We start from the raw sequence: 20,795 nt of genomic DNA, 5'->3' as shown, positions 1-20,795 counted from the left end.
CTTTTACAAAAATTTTGTATAAAGGCTAGAAACTACATAAAAATAACTTCTACGTTTCATAAAGAGAAAATATAAGTTAGTTACATTGACTCTGCTAAATCCAGACAAAGGGAAAAAAGAAAAATCAGCTCTGTCTGTCTCTTATACAAAAAACACTAGCACAGAGCACAAGGAATAACTGCCTGGGCCTCTCAGATGGGCATTGCATGGTGGCTCCCTTGTAAGGCTAGGAGACCCTGCCAGTCCCCATCCAAAAAAGTACAGGGAAGCTCTGAGGGATCAGGCGGCACTAAGCAGGGAAGCAGCAACTCCTTTAAGGGCAAAAAGGATGTGAAGGAGGCCAGGCGCGGTGGCTCACACCTGTAATACCAGCACTTTGGGAGGCTGAGGCGGGCGGATCCCGAGGTCAAGAGATCGAGACCATCCTGGTCAACATGGTGAAACCCTGTCTCTACTAAAAATACAAAAACTAGCTGTGCGTGGTGGCACGTGCCTGTAGTCCCAACTACTCAGGAGGCTGAGGCAGCAGAATTGCTTGAGCCAGGGAGGCGGAGGTTGTGGTGAGCCGAGATCACGCCATTGCACTCCAGCCTGGGCAACAAGAGCGAAACTCAGTCTCAAAAAGAAAAAGAACATGATGTGAAGGACGAGCCACAAGGGGAATAATGAGACTTTCACCTGAACCATGAAGCTGGCATTTCACCTAATACTTTTTCACACGCGAGACTACAAAAAAAAAAATACTATAAGCAAAGCCCAAAGCAGCCCTGACAGTTCCCAATGCTGACCTGGCCTGCTAGAACTGGGTCTGTGTTCTGCAGTTACACTGCAGCTAGTTCATGTTTCCCCAGCATCTGTGCACCAAAGAGAATAAAAGGAGACGATTGTTTCATTTGTCTCATTTGTGAGAGGCCTAAAAAACGTCCCATCTGGGTCAAATTCTGCAGCAAGCAAGCTAAATGCTCACTAACCTGAGAACCATTGCCTTACCTAGCTCCAAGAGTATCTTTCCTAAGATTTGGGCAGTCCCCTTTTCCTGTTGAAGGGTTGCCCCTCCCTTCCCAAGCATCCAGTTATAACCAATGTTGAGAGAATTTCCAGGAAATTGCTTTAGAAAGACAGAGTACCGGGCGCAGTGGCGCGTGGCTGTAGTCCCAGCTACTTGGGAGGCTGAGGTGGGAGGATCGCTTGAGCCCAGGAGTTCTGGGTTGTAGTGTGCTATGCCGATCGGGTGTCCACACTAAGTTCGGCATCAGTATGGTGACCTCCCGGGAGCGGGGGACCACCAGGTTGCCTAAGGAGGGGTGAACCGGCCCAGGTCAGAAATGGAGTAGGTCAAAACTTCCATGCTGATCAGTAGTGGGATCGTGCCTGTGAATAGCCACTGCACCCCAGCCTGGGCAACACAGCGAGACCCCGACTCAATTTAAAAAAAAAAAAAGAAAGACAGAGTATATAGAACCTTAACCTAGCCGGGCACAGTGGCATGTGCCTGTCATTCCAGCTACTCTTGAGGGTTAAGTGGGGGGAATCACTTGAACCAGGAGTTTGAGACCAGCTTGGGCAACATATGAGAGACCCTTTCTTGCTCCTGATCTCAGGTGAGCCACCATGACCAGCCTAAAAAAAAAAAGAATCATAAACCTGTAGGAGGGAAGGTGGAAAAATTCCTCTCACTCAAATCCTTACCAATTTTTTTTTGTTTGTGTTTTTTAAAAGCAGATATCTTCTTGGAGAAGCCATACATTTTATAGCTATTTCAATGAAACAATTAGAAATCAGGGTGAAAAAAGGTTTTCTTTGTAAATAAACCCACATACTGCTTTCAACATTTGCTTTTATTGAGTTATATACACTGCAGCCATGGGATCAGAATCTGGGGAAGCCAACTGAGAAGCGAAGGCCCAGGGGTCCATCTGAGGTACAGAACCTGTGCTTCTGCCAGGTTCCCGGGGCAGGGGGCATTCCATTTCCCCCTGATGCTTTTTATTCCTGAAGATAAGTCCAAGAGACTGCCAGCCCCGGTCTGAAATGCAAGGTGGGAGTCCTGAACATGGTGGGGCGGGCATGGGGCAGAGGAAACAGCCCTCCTTTTTCACCTGCAGACAGGGTGGGCAAGAGTGCTCTGGAGCAGACGGGGTTGTGGAAGCCTTGTGTGCTGAGGAATTAGTCCCTGAACACAGGAGCCTGTGTGGGGCCAGCATGAGTCGCAGCCTGGCAGTACAGCCTGTGCTTCTCTGTGCCTCTGGTGCCAACACTCGCACACACCACACCAACTGCTCCACCTAACACGCTCAGTGGCACCGGCTCAGGCAGCAAATGTGTTCCAACCCACCTGGGCAGAAGAGGCCAGGCCAGCAGACCAAGTCCTGTGTGTGCGCATGCGTTCACACGCGTGTGCAAGAAGAGGGATGCGAGATGGCATGAAACACCCAAGAAGCAGAACAAATGTTTCAGCCTCCCTCTTTCCCCGGTCCCCACCTCCCACATAGACATGGCTTTATCTTAAGTGGAAAGCAAACTGGGAGCTGGGAGAACACGATGAACGAGGCCATCTCCTGAGCAGCCAACTGCAGGCTGGGCTCCACTGGGAACAGAAATGGCTCAATGATTCCGTGACTCTTCTGGGAATGACTGAAAAACCACCAAGAATTACAGACAGATGAGCCCATGGGGTTTTCATCAGCAGTGCTTTGTGCCCAGAGAGAGCAAAACTGGTATTTTGGCAAACAGAGAAGACTCAAGGTGACAGAACACCCATTCCTCCTGGACCCTGACCCCACCAGCAGCCCCATCCCTTCCAGCTTGAAGGGATCTAGGGCTCAAGGAGAACATACATTAGGGTCAGGTGACACATAGTAACACCTCGCCCTCCACAGGCCAGCAAGAAGTCAGGAACGCCGGGGCAGCTCTGCTGGGCATAGCTGGGGTGGCACAGGGCGAGGGGCTGGATTTGAGCTGGCACAGATGCAAGAGGGAAAAGAGGTCCTGAGTTACATGTTCACAGAGAATGAAGGAGAAGGCCCTGGGCCCTCCCAAGCTGCCAGCCACAGCCCTGGGCGGTTGTTAAGAAGCATCTGCAGAACTGTAGGGGAAGAACTTGGTGGCCTTGCTTGGGGTGGTGGGGTTTGGGCACTCTGCCTCCTCGCTTAGCTTGAAGAACATCTCCTGCTCCCGCTTCTTCTGGTTCAGATCCTCTTCTAGAGCCTAGGGAAGAGAGAGGAGGGTGGTGCTGGGTCAGATCTGCAGGCCACACATGAGTCTCCCATTCACAGGACCCCCACTGACATGGTCTTCTCTGGAAAGTTCCCTCCCTGGCCTCAGTGCTTGGGAAACTAGGTCTTCCCTCTTTCCTACCCTAGAGCTCCTCTCCCAGGAGCTAAGCACACCTCCTGCCACTGCTACTGAGAAGCTCCCTATGGACTGAAGGGTACAGTTGGCGGAAATGCCAATCTAGATGGGGCAGGGAAGAAAAAGGCAGATGCAAATCCCCAGGCAAGAAAACAGCCAAATGACTAGAGAAAAACCCAAGGGAGAAGACGGAGAGAGACGGAGAGAGATTTAGCAGCAAGGAAGCAGAGATGTCAGAGGTTTTTTTCAAAATACACATGCCTTTGCCCAACCCCAGAGGTTCTGATTTTGAAGACTGTGGTGGGACCAAGGGCTTCTGCACTGTACAAACTCTGCAGGTAACTTGGAGGAGAGCTCTAGCTGAAAAGCACTGCGGGAGGTTCCCTTGGGCACAAGCAAGCTTATTTAGACAAGTTGGATCCTACTAGAAAGATTTTTCTTTTCTTTTCGAGACAGAGTCTAGATCTGTGGCCCAGGCTGGACTGCAGTGGCAGTATCTTGGCTCACTGCAACCTCACCCTCCCAGGTTCAAGAGATTCTCCTGCCTCAGCCTCTCCAGTAGCTGGGATTACAGGCACCTGCCACCACACCTGGCTAATTTTTCCATTTTAAGTAGAGATGGGGTTTCACCATGTTGGTCAGGCTGGTCTCAAACTCCTGACCTAGGTGATCTACTCACCTCGGCCTCCCAAAGTGCTGGGATTACAGGCATGAGCCACTGCAGCCGGCCCTGAAAGAGTTTTTAAGGGTTCTCCCATAATAAACATGCAATTAAGAACGGAAGCTAAGTGCAGTGCAAAGAACATGGGCTTGACGGCAATGTCGCCAGAGCTCCAGAATTTTTTTTTTTTTTTGAGGTGGAGTCTCGCTCTGTCTCCCAGGCCGGAGTGTAGTGGTGCAATTTCAGCTCACTGCAAGCTCCACCTCCCTGGTTCAAGCAATTCCCCTGCCTCAGCCTCCCGAGTAGCTGGGATTACAGATGCACGCCACCACACCCCGCTAATTTTTTTTGTATTTTTTTTTTTTTTGAGACGGAGTTTCGCTCTTGTTACCCACGCTGGAGTGCACTGGCGCGCTCTCGGCTCACCGCAACCTCCGCCTCCTGGGTTCAGGCAATTCTTCTGCCTCAGCCTCCTGAGTAGCTGGGATTACAGGCAGGCGCCACCATGCCCAGCTAATTTTTTGTAGTTTTAGTAGAGACGGGGTTTCACCGTGTTGACCAGGATGGTCTCGATCTCTTGACCTGGTGATCCACCCGCCTCGGCCTCCCAAAGTGCTGGGATTACAGGCTTGAGCCACCGCGCCCGGCCCTTTTTTGTATTTTTAATAGAGACAAGATTTTATCATTTGGCAGACTGGTCTTGAACTCATGACCTCAGGCAATCCACTTACCTCGGCCTCTCAAAGTGCTGGGATTATAGGTGTGAGCCACCACACCCAGCCCGGGATTTTCTAAGGAAACTGGAAATCAAGGTTTTAATGTAAAATCTCCTTATATACTTAAATGTGGACATCTTTAAAACAAATTTACAAGCCAGGCGTGGTGGCTCATGCCTGTAATCCCAACACTTTGGGAGGACAAGGCAGGTGGAACACCTGAGGTCAGGAGTTCAAGACCAGCCAGGCCAACATGGTGAAACCCATCTCTACTAAAAATGCAAAAATTAGCCAGGCCTGGTGGTGTGTGCCTGTAATTTCAGCTACTCAAGAGGCTGATGCAGGAAAATCACTCGAGGGGAGGCAGAGGTTGGAGTGAGCTGAGATTGTGCCACTGCACTCCAGCCTGGGTGACAGAGCAAGACTCTGTCTCAAAAAAAAAAAAAAAAAAAAAAAAAAAAAAAAAAAAAAAAGGTACATCATTATGTTGGCCAAACATACCATGTCTGTAAGCCAATTCCAGCACATAGGCTATCAGTTTGGGACCTCAGCTCTAGGAATACCAACAATATAATAATATAGCCTCTGCTTTTTTAGCACAGAGTGGCTTAGTAACTTGGCCAAGGTCTCACAACTAGTTAGGACTTTATCCCACCTGTGTGACTCCGAAGCCTGGGCTGTTTAAGCACTATTCTGTCAACCCACCACATATATTTCTCAGTACAATCTTCTAAGGCCAGAGTCAGTGATCATTTTTCTGTTATGTGACAGAAAGTAAACATTTTTGGCTTTGCAGGACATATTTGGTCTCTGTCGTGACTACTCAACTGCCGCCATAACATAAAATCAGCCATAGACAATCTGTAAATGAACGAGCATGGCTGTGTTCCAATAAAACTTTATTTACAAATATAGGTGGTGGGCCAGATTAGGCCATTGGCGGTAGATTGCTAACACCTACTTTAAGGAAATAAGTATTGTCTACATTTTACAGCCCAAAAAGCCAGGATTCAGGAGGGAATATTTGACTTGTTTGAGGCCACATTCTGTATTAACACTGACCCAAGCAACACTTTATTGACTCTGCCAGATATTTTGTATTTACTTGAGATACATCTGAATTTTTCTAAAAATACTCCACAATGTACAATCATCTCCCCTGCCTCCATACAAGGCAGGGGGTTCACAGGCTACTGACCATAATTCGAGAATGTAAAAGACCATTTATTCTCAAATGAAAATCATCACCTCTGGGTCATTGTTCTAGCAGAAACCCAAGCAGCTAATGACAGAAGAATTCTATAAAGAATTTTGCGAAGAGGCAGCCCCCACAGGCAAAGTCCAATGCCAGCTTCCCAACTGCACACTTTCGGTACCTCCCCTGAACCCAGGCCCCTCTCTGACGCAATGAGACATAAGGCAACAGCTAGAGGCAATGTGATCATTCATTTTCAAACTCTCTCAGGACGTGCCACAGGTATAGATCCCCCAGGTAAGAGAACCAGTTTGAACGTTTCTTTCCGGATTGCAGAACCAACCTATGTCAGCAGGAATATTATTGATTTGAGTATCAAGTGTTGAAAGTCCCAGCAGACCATGGTTACAGAAACTGATGAGCATGGGCCTGGTAACAGGAAGTCTGGGACCCTGGCCAGCTTCCAGCCAGAAAGCTCCATTAGCGCGGGGAGGGAGGCCTCGATTCAAGGACTTCCAAGGCCATTACACAGCTGAGATGGGCAGCTGCCTCCTGTTCAGACCACAGTTCCAGTAAGCAGAACTGATGTAAGATGGCAGAACAAACCTCACAAACCTCAGGACTTCAGGACCCAGGGACATGAGATTAAGGGTATTTTGGGCAGCTCTCTCCTCAGAGAGTTTAGGGGAATGGAAGGGAATGAGTATGTCCTTGGCCTGTACTATGTGCTGGCAACTTTTGGCATAACATTGCAGTCTTGATAGCTTCACCGTACAAACAACCATGCTGAGGTCCCATGTTTTTTGTTTGTTTTTTTTTTTTTTGAGACGGAGTTTCGCTCTTGTTACCCAGGCTGGAGTGCAATGGCGCGATCTCGGCTCACTGCAACCTCCGCCTCCTGGGTTCAGGCAATTCTCCTGCCTCAGCCTCCTGAGTAGCTGGGATTACAGGCATGCGCCACCATGCCCAGCTAATTTTTTGTATTTTTAGTAGAGACGGGGTTTCACCATGCTGACCAGGATGGTCTCGATCTCTTGACCTTGTGATCCACCCGCCTCGGCCTCCCAAAGTGCTGGGATTACAGGCTTGAGCCACCGCACCCGGCCTGTTTTTTTTTTTTTTTTTGAGGCAGAGTCTTGCTTTGTTGCCTAGGCTGGAGTGCAGAGATGCGATCTTGGCTCACTGCAACCTCCGCCTCCCGAGTTCAAGCGATTCTCCTGCTTTAGCCTCCCATGGAGCTGGGATTACAGGTATGTACCACTGTGCCGGGTTAAATTTATGTGTCAACTTGGCAAGGCCATGGTATCCATCTGTTTGGTTAAACACCAGACTAGATATCACTATAAAGGTATTTTCTAGTTGTGATTAACATTTAAATAGGTAAACTCTGAGTATTACCCTTCATCATGAGGGTGGGCCTCTTCAATCAGTTGAAGGCCTTGAGAGAAAAGAAGAAAGAAGGAATTCTGCCTCTAGACAGCAACAACCACTGGGTCTCCAGCCTGCTGACCTGTCCTGCAGATTTCAGACTCCACCCCCACAATTGTGTGAGCCAATTCCTTAAAATAAATAAAGACGAATGCAGGCCTAGAGTGGGGAAGATAGATGGCTTGCCCAACATCCCAAAGCTGATGACCAGCAAGAACATCCAGAGTGCCAGCCAGAGAGGAAACGGACAAATTCCCTCCGCCTCTGATACTATCCTAGTCCAAGCTGCTATACTTTCTCACCAAGGTTATCACGATAGTCTCCTTACTGGTCTCTCTGCTTCCACTCTTGACCCCTGAGCGCAACCAGCGGGATCCTTTTCAAAACATGAGTCAGTGTTGGGCATGGCGGCTCACGCCTGTAATCCCAGCACTTTGGGAGGCTGAGGCGGGCGGATCACGAGGTCAGGAGTTTGAGACCAGCCTGACCAATATGGTGAAACCCCATCTCTACTAAAAATACAAAAATTAGCTGGGTGTGGTGGCTAATGCCTGTAATCCCTGCTACTCTAATGCCTGTAATCCCTGCTACTCGGGAGGCTGAGGCAGGAGAATCACTTGAACCTGGGAGGCAGAGGTTGCAGTGAGCCAGGATTGCACTATTGCACTCCAGCCTGGGTGATAGAACGAGACTCAGTCTCAAACAAAAACAAAAACAAAAATCATGAGTCAGACTACCCTGACGTGCTCAGAGCCCTCCAGTAGCTCCACTATCCCTGACTTTACCTCTTATTACCTCCCACCATCACTGCCGCTCTCTCTGGCTGCGGGGCCTCCTTGTTTCATAAGCAAGGCATCCGGGCCTTTGCGGTTGCTCTTCCCTGTGCTGGGAATGTCCCCCTAAGACCCCCCACAGCTACACAGCTCCCTCCCTCAGGTCCTTCAGATCTTTGCTCAGATGTCATCTTCTTAGACATCATCTTCCTGCCACACTGTCTGAAGCAGCCCAGCTTTGTGACCCTGCATGCCGTTTCCCTCCCTGCTTCTTGGCCTCTCACTAGGAGGTCAGTCCTTCCTGAGAGCATGGACTTGTCCCTTTTGTTCGGTGTAGTGTCTCTAGTGCCTGAAACAGTGTAGGGCACTTAGTAAGTGCTCAAGAAATATGTGTTGCATTAATACACAAATGAATGAATGATCAAGCTAACGACACACAAATGCCATCCCACGTGATAAGCACCATGACAGGGGCAGGGACAGGGAGTTGCTGGAGCCCAGAAGAGACACCCTACAGCCTCCGTGGGGGAGGCCTGAATAATGAAGACAAACAGAAGTTGGCCAAGCAAGGCTGCTGGGTAGAGAATTCCTGGCAAGGGGAAGAGGCTGGGCAAAAGCCCAGCAGGGAACGAGGGAAGTGCATATGGTATGGAGATCTATTTGGGTACTGAAATCTGTTCAGAGCACAAGTGGGGGATGAGACTCACAGGAGATAAGGCAAGAAGAGTGGTTCTCAAAGTGTGGTCCATGAACCCCTAGGGGGCCCAAAACCCTTTCTCAGGGCGGGGGCGGGGCAGCCATATCATGTTTTGATATTCATGCTAATGGTACAAAAGCAATGATGGGTAAAACTTCTGGAGCTTCTGGAGGATTAAGACAATGGCACCAAACTGAATGCGTATTCTTCGCCACTGTGCACCCTCAGTACTTATTTATTTTTATCTTTATTTATTTATTTTTTTGAGATGGAGTTTCACTCTTTCACCCAGGCTGGAGTGAAGTGGCATGATCTGGCTCACTGTAACCTGTGTCCCCCACCGCCCCAGGTTCAAGCAATTCTTCTGCCTCAGCCTCCTGAATGGTTCGGATTACAGGCACCTGCTGCCATGCCTGGCTAAATTTTGTATTTTTAGTAGAGACCGTTCTGCCGTATTGGCCAGGCTGGTCTCCAACTCCTGACCTCAGGTAATCCACCCACCTCAGCCTCCCAAAGTGCTGGGATTACAGGCGTGAGCCGCCAAGCCAGGCCTACTCACAATATTTTAGAAAGTTTTTCAATTAAAACAATAAAGCCAATTGCACTTAAGATCACCTTGATGGTGCAACACAAATGGTTCATTTTATTAAATCCTGACCTTCAAGGTCATGGCCCTTTAATGTCCTGTGTGAGGACAATGGAAATTATGCATAAGGCATGTCTATTGCCCGTCAAAGCATGAAGGCTTTCTAGAGATTTTGTTCTTTGCAATCGTCTTAAGTTGTCAGCTGAACTAGCCGCTTATTTTACAGAATATCATTCTTTTTTTTTTTTTTTAAATAGAGACAGGGTTTTACCATGTTGGCCAGGCTGGTCTTGAACTCCTGACCTCAGGCGATCCACCCGCCTCGGCCTCCCAAAGTGCTGGGATTACAGGCATGAGCACTGCGCCCAGCCTAGAATATCATTTTTATTAAAAAAAATAACTGACAACCAGGGGCATGCATCTACAGTTCCAGCTACTTGGGAGGCTGAGACAGGAGAACTGCTTGAGCCCAGGGCAACATAGCAAGATCCCATTAAAAAAAACAAACAAACAAACAAACAAACAAAAAAACTACAAATGTGAGTATTTAGCAAACACTTTCTTGAAAATGAACAAATTGTGCTGATCACCTCAAGAAAAACAACTAAGGATATTTATTGCTAATGACAAAATTTGAACATTTAAGCAAAAATTAGAACTTTGGAAAACCTGTGTCCACCAGCCTGACTTGACAGCTTCTCAATTTTCTTTTTTTTTTTTTGACAGGGTCTCAATCTGTGACCCAGGCTAGTGCAATTGTGCAATCATGGCTCACTGTAGCCTTGACTTCCTGGCCTCATGTGATCCCCCCATCTCGGGCTCCAGAGTATCTGCGACCACAGCATGTACCACTGTGCCTGGCTAATTTTTGTATTTTGTATTTTTTGCAGAGATGAGATTTCACCATTGTTGCCCAGGCTGGTCTCGAACTCCTGAGCTCACTCCTGTAATCTCAGAACTTTGGGAGTGGTAGCCAGCGCTTGTAATCCCAGCTACTCATAAGGCTGAGGCAGGAGAATCTCTTGAACCTGGGAGGTGGAGGTTGCAGTGAGACAGCGCCACTCCATCTCCAAAAAAAAAAAAAAAATCTGATGGTCTGTCTTGCACTTTGGATGTCACTTTGCCCCAGCCATGATCTTGTAACATCATGCACTGGTCACTTGGACAATATTGGTTTACTGAGTTATGCAGATCTTCCAAAAGTTGACACATTTCATTATACAATATTTTTTAAAAAATTATATCTGCTGGGTATAGTGGCTCATGCTTGTAATCCCAGCACTTTGGAGGCCGAGGCAGGTGGATCACCTGAGGTGAGGAGTTCGAGACCAGCCTGACCCATATGGTGAAACCCTGTCTCTATTAAAATTACAAAAATTAGCAGGGCATGGTGGCAGGTGCCTGTAGTCCCAGTTACTCGGGAGACTGAGGTGGGAGAATTGCTTGAACCCGGGAAGTGGAGGTTGCAATGAGCTGAGATTAAGCCACTGCACTCTAGCCTGGGCATCAGAGCAAGACTCTGTCTCAAAAAAAGAAAAAATTACATCCACCAGGCACAGTGGTGCACACCTGTAGTCCCAGCTACTTAGGAAGCTGAGGCAGGAGAATCACTTGAACCAGGGAGGCAGAGGCTGCATGAGCTGAGATCCCGTGCCTATAATCCTAGCACTTTGAGAGGCCAGCGTGGGTGGATCACTTGATGTCAGGAGTTCAAGACCAGCCTGGCCAACATGGTGAAACCCCATTTCTACTAGAAATAGAAAAACTAGCCGGGCATAGTGGCATGTGCCTGTAATCCCAGCTGCTCAGGAGGCTGAGGCAGGAAAATCATTTGAACCCAGGAGATGGAGGTTGCGGTGAGCCGAGATCGCGCCACTGCACTCCAGCCTCAGGCGACAGAGTGAAACTCTGTCTCTAAATAAAAAATAAAATAAATAAAATAAAGAAATCAACAGATGAGTCAGGAGGGACGTTGCAGAGGGGCCAGTGACAGAGAAGTAACCCAGCACAAGGTGGGCCTAGGAGGACAAGACAGGCAAGGAAGAGAGTGACTGACAGCACTGACTGCCTCCAGGCGGTCAGGTCCAGCAAGTCGTAACCTTGGGAGCTGGCCAGCAGGATGCTGTTACTGACCTTGCCAAGAGCAGCTGCAGTGGGCTGTGAAAGAAATTTCTCAGCGGGCTGAGGAAGAAATTGGGACAGGGTAATGGGCTGCTCAAAATGCTTTGCAAAGAAGGAGAGAGAGTGACAGGGCAGTAAAGAAAGGTGCAGGACTGAGTGACGGCGTGGGTTTTGAAGGTGAAAGTATGGCAGGCACAATTCAAAAATGACCCCTGTGACTCACTCTCGTATACTCCCCACTTGTCTGAGTGTGGGTGGAACCTCTGAATGTAATATCATTCTTGCAAGCAGGGAAGCTATCCCATGAGCCTGATTTAATCACATGAGCCTTTTAAAAGAGTTTTCTCCTGCCGGTCGCGGTGGCTCAAGCCTGTAATCCCAGCACTTTGGGAGGCCGAGGCGGGTGGATCATGAGGTCAAGAGATCGAGACCATCCTGGTCAACATGGTGAAATCCCATCTCTACTAAAAATACAAAACATTAGCTGGGCATGGTGGGGCGTGCCTGTAGTCCCAGCTACTCAGGAGGCTGGGGCAGGAGAATTGCCTGAACCCGGGAGGCGGAGGTTGCGGTGAGCCGAGATCGCGCCATTGCCCTCCAGCCTGGGTAACAAGAGTGAAACTCCGTCTCAAAAAAAAAAAAAAAAAAAAAAAAAAAAAAAAAAAAAAAAAACAAAAAAAAAAAAAAAAAAAAAAAAAAAAAAAAAAAAAGTAAAAGAGTTTTCTCCGGCTGGTGGCAGAAGGGGACATCAGAGACATTCAAAGCATGAGAAGGTCTGAATGCACATTTGCTATTTGCAGGTGGAGGAGGCCACATGATAAGGAATGCCAATGGTCTCTAGAAAAGAAAGTAACCCCTGTCTGAGGCCAGCAAGGAAACAGGGACCTCAGACCTACAGCCACAAGGAACTGGATTCTGTGGAAAGCTGAATGGATTTGGAAGTGATTCTTCCCCAGAAGCTTCAGCTAAGAGCCCAGCCATGCTGACAACTTTGACTGCAGGCTGGTGAGTCCCTGAGCAGAGAAGCCAGGCAAGCCCACCCAGACTCCTGACTGCCATCACTAGGAGACAGTAAACGGATGTTGGTTGAAGCTGCTAAGTATGTGGCAGTTCATGACACAGCAACAGAAAACGAAACGGGCAAGCAGTCCACCTGGTGCTGGGTTCTGACTTCTCAGAATAACCTCCTCTAAGAGAAAACCCCATAGGCTGGGCTTTGGCCTGGCAGCATGGCTGGTTCGACTCACTGGAGCATCCTCTGTGGACACTACATGGCAGGGGTCCTTTGGTCCATGAGAGGGAGCCGAGCAAGAGGATGCCCTCCACGGGTGGAAGCCGCAGGGCATTCATCCACAAAGGGTTAGAAAGTGCCCCTCTCTCTCAGGCTGGAGATCCATTTTATGGTGCGGCAAAGCAAGAGCCCACCAAACTAAGGAGACCTATCATGTTCTGGCCAGAGGCCTGTGCACGGCACGGAGCAGAGTCCGAGACTGAGCCCACCCGCCGGGACACGGTTACCTTCTTGCGCGGCCGAAGCTTGTCCCGCCATTCCTTCAGGTTGTGGTTATGGCTCTCATCCAGGGCCTTCAGCTTCTGGGTTTCATGCTCTACCAGGAGGTGGCATTTTTCATTCTGGAACAAATTCCAGGCAGAACAGGTAAGAAATTAGAAAAAGACACAGGCCCTAAAGACTGAGACACACCTCACGCTGAGGCCACAAGGGCACCAGCATCGCTCATTATTACTTCTTCTTGACTATAAACCCCATTTATTCAAACTCTTTATGTACGTTACATGCACCCAGAGATGCCTGGAGGAATAGTCTAGAATATGTTAACAGTTCTTATTAACTCTATGGTGGGGATGTGTGGTAGATTTGCAATTTTTTTTTTTTTTTTTTTTGAAATGGAGTTTCACTCTTGTTGCCCAGGCTGGAGTGCAATGGCGCGATCTCGGCTCACCGCAACCTCCGCCTCCTGGGTTCAGGCAATTCTCCTGCCTCAGCCTCCTGAGTAGCTGGGACTACAGGCATGCGCCACCATGCCCAGCTGATTTTTTGTACTTTTAGTAGAGACGGGGTTTCACCATGTTGACCAGGATGGTCTCTATCTCTTGACCTCGTGATCCACCCGCCTCGGCCTCCCAAAGTGCTGGGATTACAGGCGTGAGCCACCGCGCCCGGCCCCCCCCACCTTTTTTTTTTTTGAGACTGGATCTCACTCTGTCGCCCAGGCTGGAGTGCAGCGGCACGATCTTGGCTCACTGGAACTTCCACCTCCTGGGCTCAAGCGATTCTCCTGCCTCAGCCTACCGAGTAACTGGGATTACAGGTGCCCACCACCACGCCTGGCTAATTTTTGTATTTTTAGTAGAGATGGGGTTTCACCATCTCTTGGTCAAGCTGCTTTCTAACTCCTGACCTCAAGTGATCCACCTTCCTAGGCCTCCCAAAGTGCTGGGATTACAGGTATGAGCCACTGAGCCTGGCCATTTTGCAACTTTCTTCTTTGCGCTTTTTACATGGTTTGAATGTTTCAAAAAGAACAGATATCATTTTAACAAAACAATAAAACTATTGACAATGTATGCCCTAATCCCACCACACAGAAGCACCACTATGAACATTCTGATTTCTCTCCTGTATCTCTCTGTCCCATGTTGTTCAGCTCACCCTGTGCATGCAGTTCTGAAACCAACCCCTGCCATGTGCTTAACGTTATAATGTAAACATTTCTACGAGGAAGTGATGTTTTTCATAATTATTTTAATGCCTATAGAATATCCCACAGTATGCATTTATCAAATTTACTTAAACATTTCTCTATTTTTGGCCGCTTAGGTTGTTTCTAATTTTCACTATTATAAATCATACTGTGCTAAACATTTGTGCTGTAGACCTAATTGTGTCCCCTTAAAATTCAGGTTGAAGCCTTAACCCCAGATGAGACGGTATTTGGAGATGGGGCCTGTGGGAGATAATTAAGTTTAGATGAGGCCATGAGGGTGGGGTCTCCAGGAACGTATTAGCGCTCTTTTTTTTCTTTCTTTCTTTTTTTTTTTTTGAAATGGAGTCTTACTCTCTTGCCCAGGCTGGAGTGCAATGGCGAGATCTCTGCTCACCGCAACCTCTGCCTTCCAGGTTCAAGTGATTCTCCTGCCTCAGCCTCCTGAGTAGCTGAGATTACAGGCATGCGCCACCATGCCCAGGTAATTTTTGTAGTTTTAGTAGAGACAGTGTTTCACCACGATGGCCAGGCTGGTCTCGAACTCCTGACCTTGTGATCCGCCCATCTCAGCCTCCCAAAGTGCTGCTGGGATTACAGGTGTGAGCCACTGTGCCAGGCCTGGATTAGTGCTCTTATAAGAAGAGACAACACAGAGCTTTCCTAGTTTGAGTGCTCTCATATACTATCGGCCATGTGAGGATACAGTAAGAAGGCAGCTGTCTATAAGCCAGGAAGGGAGCCCTCACCAGAACCCAGCTATGCTGGCGCCCTGATCTTGGACCTACAGCCTCCAGAACTGTGAGAAAGAAGTTTCTGTTGTTTAAAGCACTGTGGTACTTCGTGCTGGCAGCCTGAGCTAAGGTACTTTGTGTTTCACATATAATTTCCTCAGGGGGATCTGTGGTGAGGAATGAGGGTCACTGACATGATACTCTTCCAACCTCAGTGTTCTTTCTCAGAGTTAAGTTATCTTCTTTATAAAATGTAAATCTCTCTCAGAGGCAGAAGTGACAAGTCCCTGTTGATTTCTTGCAAGGTATCAGTCTTGTCATGGGGAGCTTATAAAGCAAGTGGAAAGTGCCTTTTTTTAATCTTTTTTTTTTTTAGACGAGGTTTCACCATGTTGGTCAGGCTGGTCTCAAACTCCTGACCTCAGGTAATCCACCTGCCTCGGCCTCCCAAAGTGCTGAGATTACAGGCGTGAGCCACCATGCCCGGCCTGGAAAGTGCCTTTATCCAGATACCACCACCCTATTGGGGTTGGAAAATCGGAGATTTTCATTTTGGGTTGCATGCTAGAGGCTTGCAGGAGTTTAGAGCTTGGCTGAGTGAGAAGTAATAATCGCAGCAGCGCTGAGTTCCCGTGGCCTGCCCGGAGCTGTGCTCGGCACTTCAGATGGGCTCTCAGTGCTCACAGAAACCCGAGGCAGGGATAGGACAACAGATGCGGAAGGTGAGTGGCTTAGCCAAAAGTCACACAGTGGTAATCAGCAGACCCCTGCCGGGCAGGCCTCAACACCTGGAAGGTCTCCTCCACGCCTCCCTGCCTCTCCAGAAACTGCTCGATGGGTCCAACAGTCCCTGCAATTTCCTGAGGTTCGAGTCGGGCCCAATCCCCACAAGGGGGCTTGAAGTACCAGCTCCTGGGGCTAGGAAACTTGAAGAGGTCAGGAATTATGGCAGGAAAGCAACCCACAAGGGGTTCGGCCACACCCCGACCGCCTTTGCCCAAAACAGCGATGACTCAGAAGCCCTGCCGCAGCCTACTGCCAGCTCCAGCATCACTGCAGTCACAAGTCCTCGCCCTAATCCTGCACGGCAGGAATGGGCATCCCCACCCCACACCCGTTTTAGAGGTGTGAGAGCTATGGCTTGGGAGGGCGCTGTGATTTGCCCAACCTCACACAGCCCGAGAGCAGCATGGCAGGATTGCAACCCGCCCACCCTGGGCTTGGCTGACTAAGATCCTTCCCTGCTGTGGAGTTTCTGGCCCCCTGAGAGCTGATGGCCTTGGGGAAACCAAGGCAGCTGGGGGCAGGGACAGGCAGGGTGGTACCTGCAGCTGCTGCAGCTCGCTCATGTTGCTCTCACACTGTGCCAGCATGTCCCGCATCTGATTCTCGTGTTTCTGCTGTTGCTGCAGCCGCTCCGACTTCTGCCTCTTCTCTTCCTGCTGGGAGAACTGCACCAGAGAGAGGGTGGGTGCCTCAGGGGGCCAGGGCCTGGCTGGTTGGGTAGGGAGCCCACCTCAGCCCTGGCCCAGGGAGGCCCTTCAGGGGACTGGTCTGTGCCCAGTCCCAGTACCCAGCACCACCTCAGGCAGTGCCCGTGTTAAGTGCCTGCTCTCAAGGAGCTCCCAGGATGGTGGGGACGTGACATTGTAATGTTACACATGCCAGGAAAGTGTGTGTGCCAGGCAGAAATCACAGGGCCCATGTGCCCGAGCCACACGGCAACACAGGATGTGGGGAAGATGCCCAGGTAAAAGCATGGGAGTGTGGAAGGGAACAGCACAGGAGAATCTGCAGCACAGCACCACACTCCCACCTCTGTCTACACACAGGTGAATTCCCCATGAGGCTGATGAAGCTTCCAGGGCACACCTGGTGACTCACACAACCCCCCCACCCCAAGACCTTATGGTGGGAGGGTCAAGGTGTATCTTTCTTTTTTTTTTGAGATGGGGTCTTGCTCTGTCACCCAGGCTGGAGTGCAGTGGTGCGACCTTGGCTCGCTGCAGCCTCCCAAGCAATTCTCCTGCCTCAGCCTCCTAAGTAGCTAGGATTACAGGCATGTGCCATCACACCGGCTAATCTTTGTATTTAGTAGAGACAGGGCTTCACTATGTTGGCCGGGATGGTCTCGAACTCCTGACCCGAGGTGATCTGCCCGTCTTGGCCTCCCAAAGTGCTGGGATTACAGGATTGAGCCACCATGTGTGGCCTTTTTATTTTGAGACAGAGTCTCGCTCTGTTGCCCGGCTGGAGTGCAGTGGCGAGATCTCAGCTCTCCGCCTCCCAGGCTCAAGCGATCCTCCCACCTCAGCCTTCCAAGTAGCCAGCATGCCTGGCTAATTATTTTTAAAATTATTTTCTGTAGAAATGGGGTTTTGCTATATTGCTCAGGCTGGTCTCAAACTCCTGGGCTCAAGCGACCCACCTGCCTTGGCCTCTCAAAGTGTTGAGATTAAAGGCGTGAGCCACCACACCCAGCCTGTATCTTTTTTCATATTCTCCCAAATCGTATAAAGCCCAGGCCCGGCCAAACCTGGCTGTGCCTGCACCCCAGCACACCCGCAGACCCGCACACTGGCTCCCACCTGCTTGATCTTCTCACGCTGCTCAGCCGCGCTGCCTGCGCCATTGATGTGAAGGCTCTTCTTGTACATGGCCATGCGCGTCTTGCCCTCACTCCTCTGAATCTTGGGCAGCCGCGCCTTTTCCTGCTGCTGCCGCACCTTCAGTTGCTCTATCATGCGCTGGTTGTAGCGCTGCATCTGCTCCCGCTCCTGGGGAGGAACATCGCAGGGCGAGGTGGGGGTGGGGGGAGGGGGGGCGGTGCGGCACTGAGGTCAGTTGCAAAGGCCCCCACACTCCATTCAGAGGCCCAGGACTAACTCAGCCCACAATGTTCAGCAATGCAAGGCTTGTTATTTTACTTCTACTGCTATTAACTTTTTTTTCCTTCTGACTTTAAAAATTCTTGTTAATATTTTAGATTCTTACCTTCTAAATGCCTTCTCATCTTATCAATGATGGCATGCCATCATGACCTAGTATCTCAAAGCAAAATGTACACTAAAAGGGATAGTTCATCATTAGTGATGCAGATGTGAATTTATATTGTAAAAAAAACTTGATACGTTTAAATTTTTTTCCCTCCCCTAACACCTATTTGTATTTCAAAGCTCAGCATGGGCATTACCTCCTCCAAGAAGCCTTCCCTGATTTCCTCGCCTGGTTGGGTAGCCTTATTCTGAACTCCCATGGCCCTATGCTGACTCCTGTCTCTGCACTCAGATAAGAAACTGGAATTATCCACAGCTGCTGTGCATCCAGACCTTGGCCTGTCTGTCACTGTCCCACTATGGAGGCTGAACTGAGACAGACAATTCCCACAGGAGAGGGTGCTTGGCCACACAGAGCAGGGCTCTCACCTGGGGAGTTCAGGGAAGGCTTCCCAGTAGAGGTGGTGTTTAAGTGCAGACCTAAAAGTATTCTGAGGGGATGCAAAAGAAAGAGAGAAACAAAGAGGAAATGGAAAGGGAAGACAAGGAGGGAAAAGAGAAAAAAGAGCTAAGGCAGACACACCCTGGGCGGGTGTGGTGGCTCATGCCTGTAATCCCAGCACTTTGGGAGGCCAAGGCGGGCAGATCACTTGAGGTCAGGAGTTCGAGACCAGCCTGGCCAACAAGATAAAAGCCTGACTCTACTAAAAATTACAAAAATTAGCCGGGTGTGGTGGCAAGCCCCTCTAATCCCAGCTACTTGTGAGGCTGACGCAGGAGAATCACTTGAATCCGGGAGATGGAGGTTTCAGTGAACCAAGATTGTGCCACTGCACTCCAGCCTGAGTGACGGAGTGAGACTCTGCCTCAAAAAAAAAAAAAAAAAAAGGTCCAGGCACGGTGGCCCACGCCTGTAATCCCAGCACTTTGGGAAGCCGAGGTGGGTGGATCACGAGGTCAAGAGATCGAGACCATCCTGGTCAACATGGTGAAACCTCGTCTCTACTAAAAATACAAAACATTAGCTGGGCATGGTGGCACGTGCCTGTAATCCCAGCTACTCAGGAGGCTGAGGCAGGAGAATTGCCTGAACCCAGGAGGCGGAGGTTGCGGTGAGCCGAGATCGCGCCATTGCACTCCAGCCTGGGTAACAAGAGCGAAACTCCGTCTCAAAAAAAAAAAAAAAAGAAAAGAAAAGGAAAGAAAAAAAATCACAGCAAGTAACAAGAGTCAGCGAGGGAGCTGCTTGGGCCATCGCATGGTCTTCCCTACTCCCAGTCCCTTGAGCTGAAGCAGGACACCCCTGGAGAACTTCCTGGGGCCTCACTGCAGCCAGCCCTAGCTCCTCTTGGGGGCACAGATGGTACCCACGAGGTGCCCCATCATGCACAGCTTCATAGCTCTCCCGGGTCGGCCCGGCAGCAGACCCGAGCCCCGAGCCGCTGGCAACCTCACCTTCTCATGCTTGCGCAGCAGCTCATGCCGCTGGAGGAAGTACTGGTCTTTGAGCTGCTGCTTCACCAGCTGGTGCCTCTCCTGCAGCTGGTGCTCCTCCATCTCCCAGAGGGCCGCTTCCCGGTCTGCGGAGGACATGCCAACCACCTGGTGAGGTGCTGACAGCCGGAGACTTGACAGGCCCTTGGCCCCACCCTTCTGTCTGGCCTCCTCACGCCGGAGCCGACAACCAACCTGCTGGGCTCAGGAATCGCCACGTGTGCTACCTCATCAGACCATGTTGGCTGATCTGAGCTGAGGCCTAGAAACTTCCTGTAAGCCTAAGGAATGATAGCTCCCAGCAGCATGGTATAGCAGGAAGTGTTCAAAGTCAGGAGCCAGAGAAACTGCAGATATAGGCTGGAACCCAGCTCCACCAGTGGGATTAGGAATGGAGAGGTTCTCTAGGCATCAGCTGCCATCTCTGTCAAATGGACACAGCTATACCATGGAGGGAGGAGCATCCTTGGGAGACACTTTTAAGTGCAATCCACACTGCATCTCTGCTTTCCTGAAGGGCAAATGGGAAGGACTCAGATGGAGACCCCCATGAAGAAGACACAATGGCCTCTTGTCATTATTTCCTCCTCTGAAAAATGGGTGAAATCCTCCTTGTCCCCTGCATCTCCCATGCATGCGTTATGGTGACAATGATATCTGGCGTCTTATCACTGGAGGTCAATTAATCGACTCTTATGCACAGCACCTGGGTGGAGACCTGGGGTCAAAGGGAGAATCTCACGCCCTTTGAGACAGGAGATTATGCTTCGTTCACTTCGAATGTTGTTTATTTCACTGCATTCCTGTTCTGTGCAAAACGCTGTCTGCTTTTGGTATATCAGAATCGTGATTTTGGCTTCCACACCAAAATCAGAACCATAGTTCTGTAAATAGGGCGGTTCTTACCAACATCATGGACTAAGAAAAGGAAGTGAAGGCTTTTCTCAGACAACTGTGCTCTATGCAGAATATTGAAAACGTAAGGATCCCATTTTTGCTGATCCACACCAAATAATAAGAGGTGTATGTTGCCTAACCGCACTGGTCATCAAGGGCCTGGATGAGGCCTGTTTTATAAATGGCCCTGGGATATTGGCCTTATGTTGTTTACTTCCTCACAGCAGGCCCAGACCATCAAAAGTCCACAGGCACCAAACTCAAATTTGTACACATCCCCTTGTTATTTTTAAAACATAATATGGGGGCCGGGCGTGGTGGCTCACGCCTGTAATCCAAGCACTTTGGAGGCCAAGGCGGGCAGATCACCTGAGGTCGGGAGTTCAAGACCAGCCTGACCAACATGGTGAAACCCCATCTTTA

At 49.6% G+C, this 20,795-nt stretch overlaps 1 protein-coding gene across 1 annotated transcript in view; it reads right to left on the bottom strand.

Annotated features, from left to right (window-relative positions):
• Window positions 1-1,817: 1,817 nt before the first annotated feature.
• STK10 (serine/threonine kinase 10) overlaps window positions 1,818-20,795 on the bottom strand; it is a 157,986-nt gene continuing 139,008 nt past the window's right edge. Inside the window, exons 15-19 of the mRNA XM_017547673.2 lie at window positions 19,437-19,561; window positions 17,574-17,762; window positions 16,311-16,436; window positions 13,047-13,160; window positions 1,818-3,207 (exon numbers count right to left, since the gene is read on the bottom strand). Coding sequence (XP_017403162.1) covers window positions 3,067-3,207; window positions 13,047-13,160; window positions 16,311-16,436; window positions 17,574-17,762; window positions 19,437-19,561 — 695 coding nt within the window. The 3' untranslated portion in view covers window positions 1,818-3,066. The remainder of the gene's footprint in view (window positions 3,208-13,046; window positions 13,161-16,310; window positions 16,437-17,573; window positions 17,763-19,436; window positions 19,562-20,795) is intronic.

The sequence above is a fragment of the Cebus imitator genome, unplaced genomic scaffold (assembly GCF_001604975.1).
Source record: "Cebus imitator isolate Cc_AM_T3 unplaced genomic scaffold, Cebus_imitator-1.0 Scaffold200, whole genome shotgun sequence".
Classification (NCBI taxonomy): domain Eukaryota; kingdom Metazoa; phylum Chordata; class Mammalia; order Primates; family Cebidae; genus Cebus; species Cebus imitator.
Note: the sequence above shows the minus strand (reverse complement) of the source record. Positions and strands in the feature narration are given on the sequence as shown.